The sequence below is a fragment of the Atractosteus spatula genome, chromosome 2 (assembly GCF_055471065.1).
Source record: "Atractosteus spatula isolate fAtrSpa1 chromosome 2, fAtrSpa1.hap1, whole genome shotgun sequence".
In the NCBI taxonomy this organism is placed as follows: Eukaryota; Metazoa; Chordata; class Actinopteri; order Semionotiformes; family Lepisosteidae; genus Atractosteus; species Atractosteus spatula.
In genome coordinates, this window is record NC_142707.1 from 42,562,142 (window position 1) to 42,577,639 (window position 15,498).

The window sequence follows — 15,498 nt, forward strand, 5'->3', positions numbered from 1 at the left end:
TTACCAGATTTCTTTCCTACGAGCTAGATAAATACATTTATTTTTTAATAGAGAAGAAAATTAAAATGTAATTTCCATCATATTGCACTATATATATATGAATTCATTTATATTTGTTCTTTATTTAATAAACAGTAATAAAACTGCAACATTTACTTTAATGGTTATATGAAAAAGAAATTATATGACAAGCAAGTCAAAAATATAGCATGAGATCTTACAAAATACTTGTTTATGTGTATGTTTACAAATACACAAACACATACATACTGATGTTTTGGAGATTGTATAATTATATTACAGTACTTTCCTCCTTAGAAAACGTGTAATGCTGTAGTCTACAGTAAGTTCAACAGCCATAGACTGGTGTGATTCTAGTTTCACAGATCATAACATAGAATTACAAATTTTCCAACAATTTTCTCAGACTACAAAAGCTATTCTTTGACTTTTTTGTTTAAAGCCTTCAGATAATTGTTCTAAGTCTGTAATTTTTCTGAAATTCACTGAAAAAAGAGGCGTAAAGTTTCAGGCCTCTTTGAGCATATAGTATACTATATACAGTATTGTGTTGTGTGAAAATGTGTGTATGCCTGTGCATACTCAGATACTAATAATACCATTTTTTGTATCTTTTCAAATAATATGTCTACCTAATTGGCTTCCAAATGAACATTAGAAGCACCTACATGTACAGTATGTGGGCGATTTACATCAACTGTGCAAAACTTACTGTAAATAATGGGGAAGAGTCCTGCTCCTAAAAATAGCAAGTTGAGCTCATTTACATCTTGTATACATTTTATAATGTTTCTAAAGCAACCACCTCAGATAAAGTGGGATACATATGATTACCATCATAGCCTCATTATGTCAGAAAAGTACACTCAAACAGTATACTAAGATAACACGTGAATTATTTGACCTCAAGTTCACATTTCTATTAACTCCCTTTCTTAGTTACTGAAGTGAAAACAAATTCAAAGCAGCAAAAGCTTCTACTGGAGTTATTAGGAAAACCTGAAGGATCGCATTGTTTGCATTTTTGTCCTCAAATCAGTTTTTAATATTCAAACCATACATACATAAATAAATATGACCATACTGTAGGAAAGTTTTTGTGAAAAAAAAAATCACTGTTATGTTAAGTTAAAGCTTTCAGAGCCCTTTGTGGCTAACTGCCTATTCTCTGTTTCCCTTTCTTTTCTGATGCCCAGTAACACTTTTGGTGCTGCCTTACTGGTTTGAGAGTGAACGTTGTGACAAATACAATGCTGTCAGTGAACACCAGGTGCAATTTAGACACTGTAAAGACAAAATAAAAATAAGACTAAAATCCAAACAACTTAAAAGAACTTACTAAAAATACAGAAATCAATATTATTTTGTCTAAGTAAGGTTTACAGGCTGTATACAACTGGCTTTGTTTAAATTATTGCTTTTCTAATAACAATTTTGGACCCCTTGGCGCACAAGGTGTTTTTCTGAGATACAGGACCACACAATTCTCCAGTTGGCATGGAACCCATGAATTATGTATAAGGAAATGTACTGTATGTAGTAATGATTAGGTAGCTACTTTTTTAATACTTCTTACATAGAAGAAATGGAAAAACAGCATTACAAATACTTTGCTTTTTATGAAGCAATGTAATAGACTCATAAGACAACAACTTTGTTAACAGGAAAGTACATTTATCAGTCTGAATTTTTGCACTCAATAAGAATGAAGATAGAGAAGAAGATTAATTTAATTAGGTCTGAGGATGTCATCATCTGTCCCGCAGGATGGTGACATTTTAATAGACGAAATGAGTTTTTTTGTTCTTGACCTATTTTTTTGGAATAGGCAAAAGCCAATGGCGGAGAATAAACAAAAGTAGAACTGGGTAAAAGGTGCCTTATTGATTACATATAGTTCCTTGCAAAAGTATACTGACTTGTCTCAAGTCCTGTTTTGTAAAATTTAAAATGACGCAAAACACACATATTGTATTCAAAAACTCAAACTGAAGACTTCTATGTATAAGAAAATTTGCAAACTAAAGAAAAGAAACTGAAATATGTTGTTTACCTTAGTATTCAGACCCATAAACTCAATATTTGATGGATGCAACTTGTCACGTGTTTTCGCTATATGGCTTCCAACACTGCACACTGGCTTGTTGCAATTTTTGCCCATTCTTTTTGGTAGATTTGCTCAGGCTCTCTCAAGTTGCTTGGGGATCGATTATAGGCAGGAGTTTCTTTCCGCAGATTCTCAATAGGATTTAAGTAGGGACTTTGACTGGGCCATTCAGGGACATTCACTTTCCTTTTAGCAAGCCACTCCAGTGTAGCTTGGCTTTGTGCTTCATTTTCCCGCTGAAGTTTTGTCCCAGTTTTAGGTCTGAAGCAGGTTCTCCTCTAAGGTTTGCTAGTATTCTATGTTCCCATCATTCTCAATAAACCAGAACGTCAGTATAATCCTGCTTGACAATATTGATGGTTCTGACTCAATGATGCCCTGTCTAGGGTATGTCAGATGTACCTTTGCATTTAGACCAAAAGTTTTCTATGTTATCTTTTCTGACCACAAGACCTTTTGCCAAATAGTTGCAGCATCAGTTAGGTACTTTGTTGTAATCCCACACAGGATTTGACATATTATTTTTACAGGTCTATACAAGCCCTGTTGCGGAGGGTTTTTGGTATTTCTGACCCTTGGACATTTTCTCTCATCTCTGAACTCTGTAACTCTTTCAAAGTTGCTGTTGGCCTCAAAGTGGCAATCCTAACCAGTTTCCTCTTACCAACTGCTTCATTTGGAGGGACAGCCTGATCTAGGCAGTGTCTGGGTGCCTTCCACTTTAAAATGTTCTAAATCGCCAAGCTCATAGAGGCATTAAGAGTCTTTAAAAAGTTTTTGTACCCTTATTCCAATCTGTGCCTTTATACCTCATTATCCCTGAGCTGTTTTGACAGATTCTCTGTCTTCATGGTTAAATCTTTGTTTGAAATTCACCGCTTTACATAGATAGTAATTTTGTACAACATAATTAATTTAGGTTTGCCACAGGAAATGGTTTACGTACTTATGCAATTAGCATTTTTCTTTTATATTGTCTACAGCGTTTACTTAATTTTACATTTGTTTACTTTGAATGTGTGGACTATGTTGTGTATATATACTTCCATCAAATGTCTAACCATTTTATCCAGTACAGGGTCATGGTTAAGCCAGAGCTTATCCCAGCAAGCAAAGGGTGCACAGGGCAGACACAGAAACAAACACAGACACACATTCACACCAGGGCCAATTTTCTCTGAAGCCAATTAACCTCTCAGTATGTCTTTGGACTGTGGGATGAAACCCACATGAATGAGAGTAGAACACACAAACTCTGGTTGTGTACATAACAAATACTGATTTCTTCTTCAAAGTGTCATGTCCGCAAGCTGCAAGGGTCTGAATACTTTTGCAAGGTTCAAATTTAAATGTGAATTTAAAAAGAATAAACTCTTTGTAAATCATACTTCCATTAAATATATTTTTTCTCTGAAAGTTAAATACATTAATATTACATAATATGGTAACACTTTAAAGATTATTCCTACTTTGATTTATAATATTAAAATTGCAGTAATGGGTGCCTTTAAAATTATCAAAACTTAGCAGTTAACTTTAAAATACCCTTATTTTGTTTTACTCTTTGCTGTGTGTACTGTATTTATGTGTGACCGTGGTATTAATCCTAAAATGAAAATATGCCATAATATTGTATAATTAGATTTCTTTCATTTTAATGTTCTAGATTAATTTTTGTTACTGCTACCATCAAATAAAAGGATTAGGACATAAGGCATTGTAGAAAATTCCACAAAATTACAAAATTAAATTGCAGCACAAATAGACAAAAAAAAGATTGAGAAAAAGGTATGGACTACAGCGTGAAGCTTGAAACACACTTTTTGTTACTTGTATACCATTTTTTTCACTAGAAACACAAATGAAAAATGAAACTGTTATATTGATGAAAATGTGCACCGTAAAACACTGTTTTTAATAAAAACAAGTCAAAATTGAATGTATTTGTTTTTTACACCCATTGATATATTGTACTGAAAATGATATAAAATTTTACAAACTTTCATTTTATTGTGGTTTATTACAATAACTTGATAATTATCTATTTTAAAAACCACAAATAACAGAATTAGATAAAGGCTTTGTATTTGGTTTGAGAAATTTGAAGGACCAGTTCTTTTAGGACTAGTCCTAAAGACTACTTCTGTTTTTTTGGGGGATCGTAGTTCACAGTTTTTTTATGATTCCTCGGTATCCATCCACATATTGTCAGGACCTCAAGACAAATAAAAGGGCATTTCATTGCTGAAATATCAAACGTTAGCATAGCTTGCATTTGCATAGTATCTATTTCTTAATCTTTTCAAAGACAATTTGTTTAATCCACCACCAGCCACAGGAGCCATTTTGTGCCATCATCTCACTGTTATGGAGGATTAGAGGAGTTTTAAAATAGAAGGGAAAATTTAGAAAAGCTAGATTAACCCTGAATTGGAATTCAAGGAGGACACTCTAATCTGTAAAACAGAGCTCTGAGATCTTTAGCAGCCACAAGAAGAACATACTGTATCTCACACCTCTTCTGAAACTGGACTAATGCAGGCCCTGATCTGAAACTTTTGGCCCATAGGAAAGTGTGCCACCTATTGGTCCATCAGTACCACTTCTAACAGCAATGTGACTTTACCCCAGTACTACCTGGTCCTGGATTTTTCTAACTTCAGAGATCAAGTTTTATTGTAATATGGTTGCTGGTTATAATTTGCTTAGTTTGAATCAGAAAAGTAATCAGGTTATTCTGAAAACATGATTTCACTTTAAATAACACGTGCTAAGCAATTTATTGCAGCCTGATTTCCAACATTGTTTGCAAAGCATCCATTCATCCAGTTTCTTACCACTTTATCCGATACAGTGTTGTGGGGCAGCCGGAGCCTGTCCCAGCAAGCAATGGGCGCTTTACACCCTGTGAGCGTTATATGTACTCAAACCAGGGCCAATTTTCCCAGAAGCCAAATTTGACTGTGGCAGGAACCCCATGCAGACACAGTGTGACATACAAAGTCCACACACCTCAGGTCCAGAATTGAACATGGGGCCCCACCTCGTGAGGCAGCAATGTTAACCACTGTGTAATCCCTTCATATTTACAATGAGACCCCTTAGAAAAGCCAGACTGGTATTAAAGTGATTTTAGTGGAGCAGTAGATGGAGTGAAGCACAATTGTAACAAACCAATTTTTATAACTGTATTCTGTATTAAATACAGTTTATAGTTATTCTAGGAACACGGAACTCATCTCGTGACATTTTTTCCTGAGTGCAGTATGATCAGATAATATCTTTCCCATTAGAAGTCTAATTAGAAAGACTGTTATTTTCTGCAAAAAGCATGATGTTCTGAGGGAAAAAAAGGCTCATCTTCAGTCTCTGATTGTTGGGTAACTTGCCCAAAGGTATTGTGAAATACTTCAGGGTCCATATGTCGTATGAAAAGAGCAGCACACCAGATATTGCTTTTTCTATGTTATTTACTGCTTGATAAGGTGGCAGGAGAGACAAGGAAATTAAAGTCTTTTGATACAAAAAGCACAAGTGATGAAGGAATCACAGATTCTCAGATTTTACACAGAAGATAGAATAGTGTCAAACAACTGACTTTAGTAACTTATGTGTCCCCCTTTATCTTTGAGAGACTCCTAATTGGTCATGCCAGGCATTCTGCAGTATCCCTCAATCAAAACCCATTTTATGGCAGCTACCATGAAGCGTGTTGCATCTTTGCAGGCTAAATCCAAACTTTTGGAAGCAGGTCACCTAGCCCAGAAACCTACCAGGTATAGTCTGTTACAAATTGTATAAACTGGGAAATGCACACAAGTGGCTTGCTGGAACTGAATACATTTGTTGGCCATGAGCTGTACTCTCATGATGATTGCTGAAAGCCACCAAAGCTGCCTTAATGTAAAGAAAAAAAGTTTTCTTTTATTCACAGTGTATAATTGTAATTATAATTAATTTTATAATTACATAATGTGTTTAAGATAAAACTTACAATGTATTCCCTCCTCCTCTTTTATCATCCATAACCCTATCCCCAACTGTAAGCTCTAGAGCAAAACACTTTTCTTTTCACTGTCCTTAAAAAGACTCACCAGTTCTGGCCCCAGGAAATCCACCAGAATTTCCTACAAAAATCCTATGGCAATGCAGGAGCTTTTTCCAGCTTAAAGGACCTCATGCTTTTTCTAGCTTTTCCAATGTAAAATTTCTTTAAAGACTCTCATCCACTTTTACCCTTGTTATCAACTCCCTCAACACGTTTTCCAGTAACATGTCTTAACTAAATTCTTAACTCCATAGCAATCTTTATAAAATCCTTCCATTGACTAAAGCATTTCTTTTGTTATATTCACTTCGAAACCTTCTTGTCTATGAAGACCCTCATCCCTTTCTTAAGAAAGAAATGGGAGCACTCTTCTCCCTGTTCTAACTTTTCCCTACTTAAAAACATTCATTTCCCTCTTTCTTCATACACTTTCCTTAGTGCCTTTTTCACATCTTCTATTTCTTCTCCCAAGTGGTGCAGCATATAGTTTAAATGCAACCTTTTTTCTAACTCTTTTATCCTTTATTGCTCCTTTGCCTTCTTTTTACCCACTTATTAAACTTCTGTAAATCAAATCCTTCATCACCTGCCAGACCTTGTATTTTTCTCTAAAAATTACTCACTACTTCATCTTCTAAAAGCTCAGTATTTATTCCAGCAACCACTCCCAATCTTAAATATGGCTCCTATCTCAAAAGTAGATTTCAGACATTAATTACCTGAAAAGGAATATCACAGGAATCCAACTACTTTCCGCACATTCCAAGAATCTACCAAAAATCAAATCTATGCTTTGTAGCTTGTAGCTTGTTTCTCGTTATTTTTTACCCGGGTAAATCTTTTCTCCATTGGTCACACTATACTTAAGGAATCCTGTAAACCAAAATCTTTTAAAATACTTTTTAAAAGCATCATAGACATAACCCATCTATTTCTCCCCAATACATGTTATTCTATCAGAAGGATTCAGGAGACAATTAAAACTCCCCAAAACTGTCCTTCCCCTACCTAGTACGGCTCAACTATTCAAACACTTTACAAAACTCCCTCCATCACCCCTGAAAGTCCATAAACATTAATAAAATTCACATCCTCACTAAAATAGGCCCCATTAAGTTGTAAGGATCTTCCACTTTTTAGCACTATACGCTGTTTTATCATCACTCCTTTACTTTTAACTTATACAGCAACCCCATCTTCTCTATTTTCATTGGAACCACTCCAAAAGGAGGGTACCTTCGCCCACAACCTTTCCTAACCCTTTCCTAATGGGTTTTGTAAGGATGGTCGCATACTTGTAAAGACAGCACATCTACATCTACAGTATTCCCTCCAAACAAGTCAACATTAATCTGCAATGACAGACCCCCTCTCACATTTAGCACTGCATTAGTGAGAACCATAAATAAACATGAAAGTAGCTATTTTCTACATTTAAAAAAGTGAATCTTCACATTCACTTCACCAGTGTCCACTCCCCTCCATCTTCTTCTAAAGCACTCTTTCCTCCCCTTTACTCTCTTCCTCCTCTAGGTTTTCTGAGCTAATTCCCGACTGTGGGCATTTAACAGTACAAGGTGATACTCCCTCCTCCTCCACTAAATCTCCATCTCCCAGAATGCTTCCTTTTACCTTCCATTCCCCCACACACTTTCCCAGCAGGCTCTTTTATTAACACCCATTACGTCCTCCTCTAATGAAGAAGTTGGCTCTACCAAAGTCACTAGGTTATAATCTTCTGACTCCAGTAAATGATCAATAGAAAATTTTTCTCTTCCTTTCTCTCTTTCTGACCTCTTTTCCAAAGGCAATAGTTCTCTCCAACATAAACACATCCATCCTACTCTGCCTCACATCCTCTTCACTGCTCTCCTCTTCCACACATTCATCTACCACACCTTTAACCTCTTCTTCCTCCAGTCTTACTTCCTGATTTTTTAAAATTTCTTTATCCACTTCTGTTTTCTTTTCTCTACTTTTCCCAAAACATTTTGCACTTCGCTCCACTTAACTTTTTTTGCAGATGATTTTAGACAATTTCTAAATGTGTGGTCTCTTCAGATGATGCTCTATTATTTAGGCAGTTCTCAATCTCATGATCCAGCACCAGACATTTTCAAACCACTTTAGTACAAGCCACAACCAGATGGCCCATTTCTCCACCTGCAGAAGTCCATAACCCATCTGTACACATGCAATTTAACCACCACTGTCCATGATCCAGTTCATATACCATCTTCATCAATAACCCATACTAGTTCATTCAAAACCATACAATCATCTTTTCAACCACTTAGATCTTCCTGTATCTTCCTAACAAGTTCAATGTGCATCTTAACCATGACCATTTTAACAGCATAATTTGAAAGATGTGTTAGTGCAAAGTTACCCATCACACCATTTAATTTTTCCTGAAAGTTCTGTTTACCATCTTAAAACGTATATCCCACTGCTTTCCCAGTAGCAAACCTATTAAACCCTTTACATCTTCCAAATGAATCCCTAATTCCTTTTGTAAATTCTTGCTACAAAAATCCTAACCGCTTAATACTTAATACAGATTCTTTCTCACTTTATTTTAAGGAAAACCTCACAGCTGTGCCTCCTTACGCCTAGTTTAGTTAACATCTTTAATTAATCAAATACTTAATCATAAGTATATATGCCTTAAAAAGAGGCAACTCAAATTTGCCAAACTACATCTGAATAAAAATTCAAACCATGTCATATAGTCAAATAAAATGAAAATGGAGGTTTTGCACATGCTCATGAGTGTTATGTTTGTTACAAAAAAGGTAAACCTCATCTTTGGGTCCCAGAGCCCTTGATAAGACAGAGGGAATCATGAATTCCAACATGTACCAGGACATTTTGGCCAAACACCAAGTTCCCTGTAAAAAAGAAGATTAAATTAATCCAAAATGGACATTTCAGCATAACACTGAGCTCAACAATATTCAGCTCAACTAAAACTTGTTAGCTGCACACAGAATGTAAGTTTTCTACTGTACCTCTCTATCTCCAGACCACATCCCAATAATAAATTTGTGTTTTGAAATCAAGAAAGTAGTTTACAAATGGAAACCAATACTTCTGAAAGACCTAGAGCAATTCTGCCTAGAAAAATGGTCAAAAAGCCCGCTTCTGAAGTGCCAGAATGTTAAAGTACACTACAGGTTCTTTTCAATGTAATCGATGCCAGAGGAAGATTTACAAAGTACTAACTACAGGAGTGTAAATAAATGTGAAACTTATAATTTCAGGTATATTTTATGACAAATGTAACTGTGCTCCCAGCAAAGCTTAAACAATTACAGCTACAGTATTACTTTTTATGTCTTAGCAAAATACATTATTCAATCAGTATATTTTTGTTATTATGCCTTTTGTTTCAATTTTATAGGGGATACAACTATATTGTTTGGCTTTTCATGCATGACTCCAAGCCACTGTTAATAGAATGATTTATGCTGCATGGTTCTCTTCTGTAACCTTTCTTCTGTTTCATATATAATTAAACAAGTGATATACAGGTGTACTAAGTCTGCAATCCAAAGAAGCATCCAGTGGCATTTAGGTGAAAATGACACACACCAGGTAGCAAGAAACATTTTTGTGCTTTAAGTAAAATATCTTTGAAAAACAATAACAGCATATGGACCCCATAAGGAATATAAATCAACTGCAAACAAAATATGAACTAGAAATGTACTGTTTATAGGATTCCCTCATTTGCAATCTATTGTTTATGGGACTCTCATTCCACACAGGAGATCCAAGTAAAAGTAAGTATTGAATTCAACTTTATCATACAATAAATGAACAGAAATCTGGGTAAAATGGCAATATAATAGGTTTTATTTCAACCAAGTAAAACTTTTAAGACCTCAGAAAATCCGAGATTCACAGAAACAAAAAGTCAGTACATTTAAAATGGTTATAAAATGTGATATGCAAAAAAGCAGTCAGTGCTTTACTCCAACATTAAAAAGAAACAGAATGAACTGACCATAATCTCATAATTTTGTTTGTACAATCCAATTACAGCTGAAATTCTGAAATAAAAAGTTTAATGCCAAACTTTATAACTGAGGTATGTTAAAACACAAACATGACAGTTAATTCTGAAAAACTCACAGTAAACAAGGGGATACAGACCTTGCTTTGGTTTCCAGTATATTTGTAATACAAGCAGCATATTGAACTAGTACTTATTAAACTGTATCACTATTTGTAAAACCTGTATTTGTTAAAACATGAGGTAGCCCTAGCAATCTTGTGGTCATTCACTTGTGGAATGATGGATTGATAAATACTGTATCCCTTTATTTTTAAGCTAGATGGGTCAGAGAGGAGAAAAATCAGTAGTCAGTAGTATGTTGATTTTAGAAAATTTAGAGAACTGTACATCTTACGCTGTAATCATTGTATGCTCGATGACTTTAGTATATTGTCAAGGAAATGTTTCACATAAATGAAATACTGCAAAACCAATGATTTTAAAGGTTTCACTGAAAATGAAACGCATGTGTACAAACACCTCAAAGTTGGATCACTACATATGCCATTTAAATATTTTAATACAAATTATTTTACTAATAATGTCACATGTATGCACAATTACTGAACAAATATCTTCACATGCCTAAACTTATGTCTTATGAACATCTTTTCAGAATGGAAATTTGAAACTGACCTTCACATGCAGATGATTCAAAACTCCTTCCTACCCGAGTTAAAAACCTATAACTTTGATCCACATACACACTAAAAGACGAGCAAGCAAAATGTAATAATCATCACAAAATATAAACAGCGGCATATTCCTTGCTCAGCAGATGGTGGCAGTGTTGGACTAATGTTTGATCTTTGGTTTAGTACAGTCCTTTATGTAAAAAGTGATTTTTTCATTTCATCAAGGTTTTGAAGTATAAGTTAGTTCTAAAAAAATACAAATAGTTTGGAGTTTTTCCTGACTATCTTATGGACCTCGAAGAAAAATGTTGAAGGAATTTTTATTAGACTTACTCTACTCTACCACGTTATATATTTATTTCATATTTGTGGAAGAATTTCTTAGCTTCTATGTGTTCATAAGAGATGTTTATTTTGCATTGTCCCAATCTCGAATTCACCACTTGAAGTAGCACTGTAATCCCAGAAAGAAAACAAACCTTTTTTTGCAGAATCAAAGCCTAGTCAATATTCTGTAAATCGATAAAGACATACTATGCTTAAATATATTACTATTTTTTCTCTTCTTAGTTAAAGATGTTGCAAACTTAGAATATGCACCTTTCAGTTGGGGGTCAAAAACACTAGCTCATAATTTTTTTGATTCTCCTTAATACCACACACCCTTTAAATGACATAAAGGACCAAACACTTGTTCGGTGTTACATGCTTTGTTTTGTTCATGGTGTTACAGTTTAAAACAGTGCATAATTTTTTAAAAAAATGTCAGATTTGACCAAAGAATCCTTAGCCGCCTGTTAAGTTAGAGCATCAAAAATTACTAACTGAAAAGAATGAGGTAGGCTTTTTGCTGTAAACAGAAAACTGAGATTACTGTCATATTACCATCTTCAAAACAGTATAAAATTCATAACTTGTGTAAAAATCAATAGAGCCCTGATACTTACACAAGTATTCAGTACAATTCTAGTTATCTTTATATGAAATAAAATACAAAAAAATCATCTGATTATTAGAAATGTAAGACTATGTATAACTCAGAGGTAGTTACTAATATCAGTACATAAAACATATATATAGATATCAAACACTACATCTAATTGATCAGAATACATTTAAGACGTTTGCAGACTGTTTTGAAAAGTACACTTTCTTGGTAAATTCCCTGAGTAGAGTTCTTCATCCTGAGATGTCCTATGAGTGTGTAAATGTCATGGAAAATGTGAAACTAACAGTCAAAGAGCTATAGTTTGGTTTGTGCTGTTGCCTTTTTTAAATCATTTAGAGTGCCTGCAGAGTTAAGAAAAATGCACTCTAAAACTGATTCTAGACCTGTGTAAAACTCTTAGTGCTGAGCTTTTTGTATTTTTTGGAGTAACAGGGAATACCATTTAGGCATTGTTTGTTCATTTATTCCTTCAATAAAGTCAAGAAACTTTGGTATAGAATTTCAAAATGACATGCGCCTTTCCTGAAAATACTTGGTTGTCTTCTTGATTATTATAAGGAAATGTCATTGATTTGTCAAAACACATTAAATAAAGTGATATTCCTCAGATAATGTGAGGACTCACTTTTTAGAGGTAAATTTCACATTCAATATCGTCAAAGCAGAGTATGTTTCGCATTGTACAGCATGATATCATTGGATAGTTCTTCTGAACACTTTTGAAAAATTCAAGTGTAGTCATATGTAATCAGTGCCATTAGTTTTCCTCTGGCAACATTCAGAACTGTTAAAAAAAAAGCAGCAGTAAATCTCTTACTGTAAAACAAAAGTAAATTAATTGTTTGGTGCTGGACTTTACCAACTTGAGGCCACGCTTACTTGAATTCAAAAGTGAATTTATGCACTTTAAAGTTTGTGCATTCATTCTCAATTTGCTGTAGAAACAAAAACAAAATAATCACAATCGATAGGTTTAAAATTAATAGTAATTTTATATAGATATATTTATATACATTTTCAGAACTTAAATTAATTCTTTACAACTAAGACGAAGATATTCAAATATCTACCATTTAAGTTTTAGATTCCACAAGGCAAATTAAATAATGGGATTTATTCACTGTTTAATTTGCTACGAATGATCTATTAAGAGTTCTTTTGCTAAAGTTCGTCCTTAGTTTTTCTTTTTCTTTAAACATCTATGGTTGCATGCATACCTTTAAGGTTTAATGCACACTAATAAACTCAAGACAAATTAACATAATCCACAAGAAATTAAAAGCAGGCCTCAAGTAAAACCACCAAGCATACAATAATCTTAACATGTTGCCTTTGTATTTACAACAGAAACAGGTTCTACATGGCAGTAGAAACACATAAAAAACAACTTTCAAGCAACATGTTTTAACAGATACTAAAAGATCACAGAATTAATCACCATCCAGTATAAGAGCACTCGCAACACAGGCACACAATAGAAACATTCATAATAAGAAATAAAAGCTGATGGCAGTTGTCAGCATCTCAAATATAATATATTGCCTTGATTAGGTCAAACGCTGCCATGATATTTGCATCCTTAAAAGGGTTTTCCACACAAATGCATTTTAAGGTATTCCTTGGTGTTTCTCTTTGCTTGGGCAGATATACCAATCAAAGTATCCTTTGGTTTATGTTTGGCAATTGTCCTTGTCACCCAATAAAGAGAAGAAGGCCTGGAAAATTGTACGACAAAGCTGTTCAGAAATAAAATAGAAAAGTGGTTTGTCCACAAGTAAACTGATTAAATAACAGTTCCAAGGAATTTGTCTGGAATGCTGAGTCCGGTTAAATTATATCGAAGTGAGTTAAATTTGAAAAACAACCTTAAATGTGTGCTTCATGTTTGGTAGAGGAGGACAAGTTAAATACAGATTCACAGTTTTTAAGACAGTAGTTTTGTGTTTGTTTCTTTGTTTTAAAGCTAGAGCTGCATTGACTGAAATGACTTCCCCTGTACTTTTTGCGAGTATGAGGTAGATGCTGTATACAGACTCCAAAGGAAAATTTGGGAACTTTCGGCTAAGACTTCGTTTAGGTCTTTTTCCTTTTCTGGACAGAAGGTCCTTTCCGACTGGAATCTTCTGGGGATACAGAAGACTTGCTGGAGGATGCTTCCTGTGGGGAGCGGACTGGTCGCTCCTGTGCCTCCACTCTTCCCTCCAGAGAATAAGGTGGTAGTGAGTATGGTCCCTCTCTCAGGAAAGCAGAGGTAGAAGGCTGTAGTTCGGTTTCGTATCTTCCCTGAGCACTTGTGGGTTGCTGTGTAAGAGTCTTGTGAGGGCAGTTGGCCACCATGTGCAGGATGCTCTGACAGTAATGGCACTTCTTTGGCTGGGGTGGTAAGTTACATTCCTTAGCATGGTGATCAAGGCCACCACAGTTATAGCATCTACCAAGAGAAGAAGCAGAAACAGACAGCAATTATTGTTTGAGGAGTGTTTATATTAACATTTTTATCACATCTTCATAACATAAGGATATAATTTAAGGCAAGAATGTGAAGAAAAAGCTATATATATATATGTGTGTAAAACTACTTTATAATGATTAATATGCGCAACATTGGTTTTAAAATGCACGTCATATTTGTGTTTTTGGCCATAAAGTAAGATTTTATTGTAAGCTAGATACAAATGTAATTTCAACAGAAGCACACTAGATGGCAGCACAACACATTCCCCGACTGGTAGTATCACATTTATACAGACGCATTTGCTACTGAAAGATTCGACTATTTTACCGGCAAATATATTTTGTGCAAGATAATAGGCAGCTCTTAATCATCTAAATTGTGACTGAGATCTTTTATTGATTTCTCCTTATTCATGTAACACAGAGACACCAACATCCTCACAACCAACAAAATACCAATATGATGATCAAATGAAATGCTTCATCTGTCCACAATGTTCCCAGCATAACATGCCCGATTTACTTAAGGTGTTTCCCTTTTTTACCACTACTAATTATAGATCAAATAATAGATCAATGAAATATATTACAATATGCTACACTCTAAACAATTCAGAAGAAAAAAAGAGCTTTGTTCCTAAACAAATCTAAAAGATAATTACACACATAATATAACCAAATTAAAAAATCATGAGTGAGTTTCATGATGAGTTTAGATTGAAAATAATATTTTATTTGTATTTTACATGCAGATATGTATAACATCAATAACAAAAAAATCCTCCTCCCCTTTCCCTAACCTATTGCTTTTTTTCAAAGCAGTGCAGGTGATGAAATCTGTTCTATATCCTATTGAGTCTTGGTAGTTTAAGGTTATTCATTTTAAAAGAAATCAACAGCACAGCTTTACAATACAATTTAATAATGTCTGGATAAATGCATAAAGACCTACATTATAAGAAAAATGTTATCAATGTATCAATGTAACACATTTTCTTTCAGAAAGAAACAGTGGATTGTTTAAATGTGACAGAATTTGATTAAGGAAAACATAACAAGTGCTCAATTCTCAAGCATAGCTAATAGATCTCTTTAGGTTTAATTACTTTAAAAGGCTTAAACAATATTTTAGCCTATAACAAAGGCCAGTTCAATTTAATCAGTCACTATGGTATGCACAGTGTTATGTGATTTAGTGACCCATTTCCCCTGGCCAATTGACCA

At 34.4% G+C, this 15,498-nt stretch overlaps 1 protein-coding gene across 1 annotated transcript in view; it reads right to left on the reverse strand.

Moving 5' to 3' along the window:
- Positions 1-10,010: 10,010 nt before the first annotated feature.
- LOC148839706 (protein lin-28 homolog B-like) overlaps positions 10,011-15,498 on the reverse strand; it is a 48,586-nt gene continuing 43,098 nt past the window's right edge. The window contains exon 5 of the mRNA XM_088936074.1: positions 10,011-14,251. Within this exon, the coding sequence (XP_088792200.1) occupies positions 13,894-14,251 (358 nt within the window). The 3' untranslated portion in view covers positions 10,011-13,893. The remainder of the gene's footprint in view (positions 14,252-15,498) is intronic.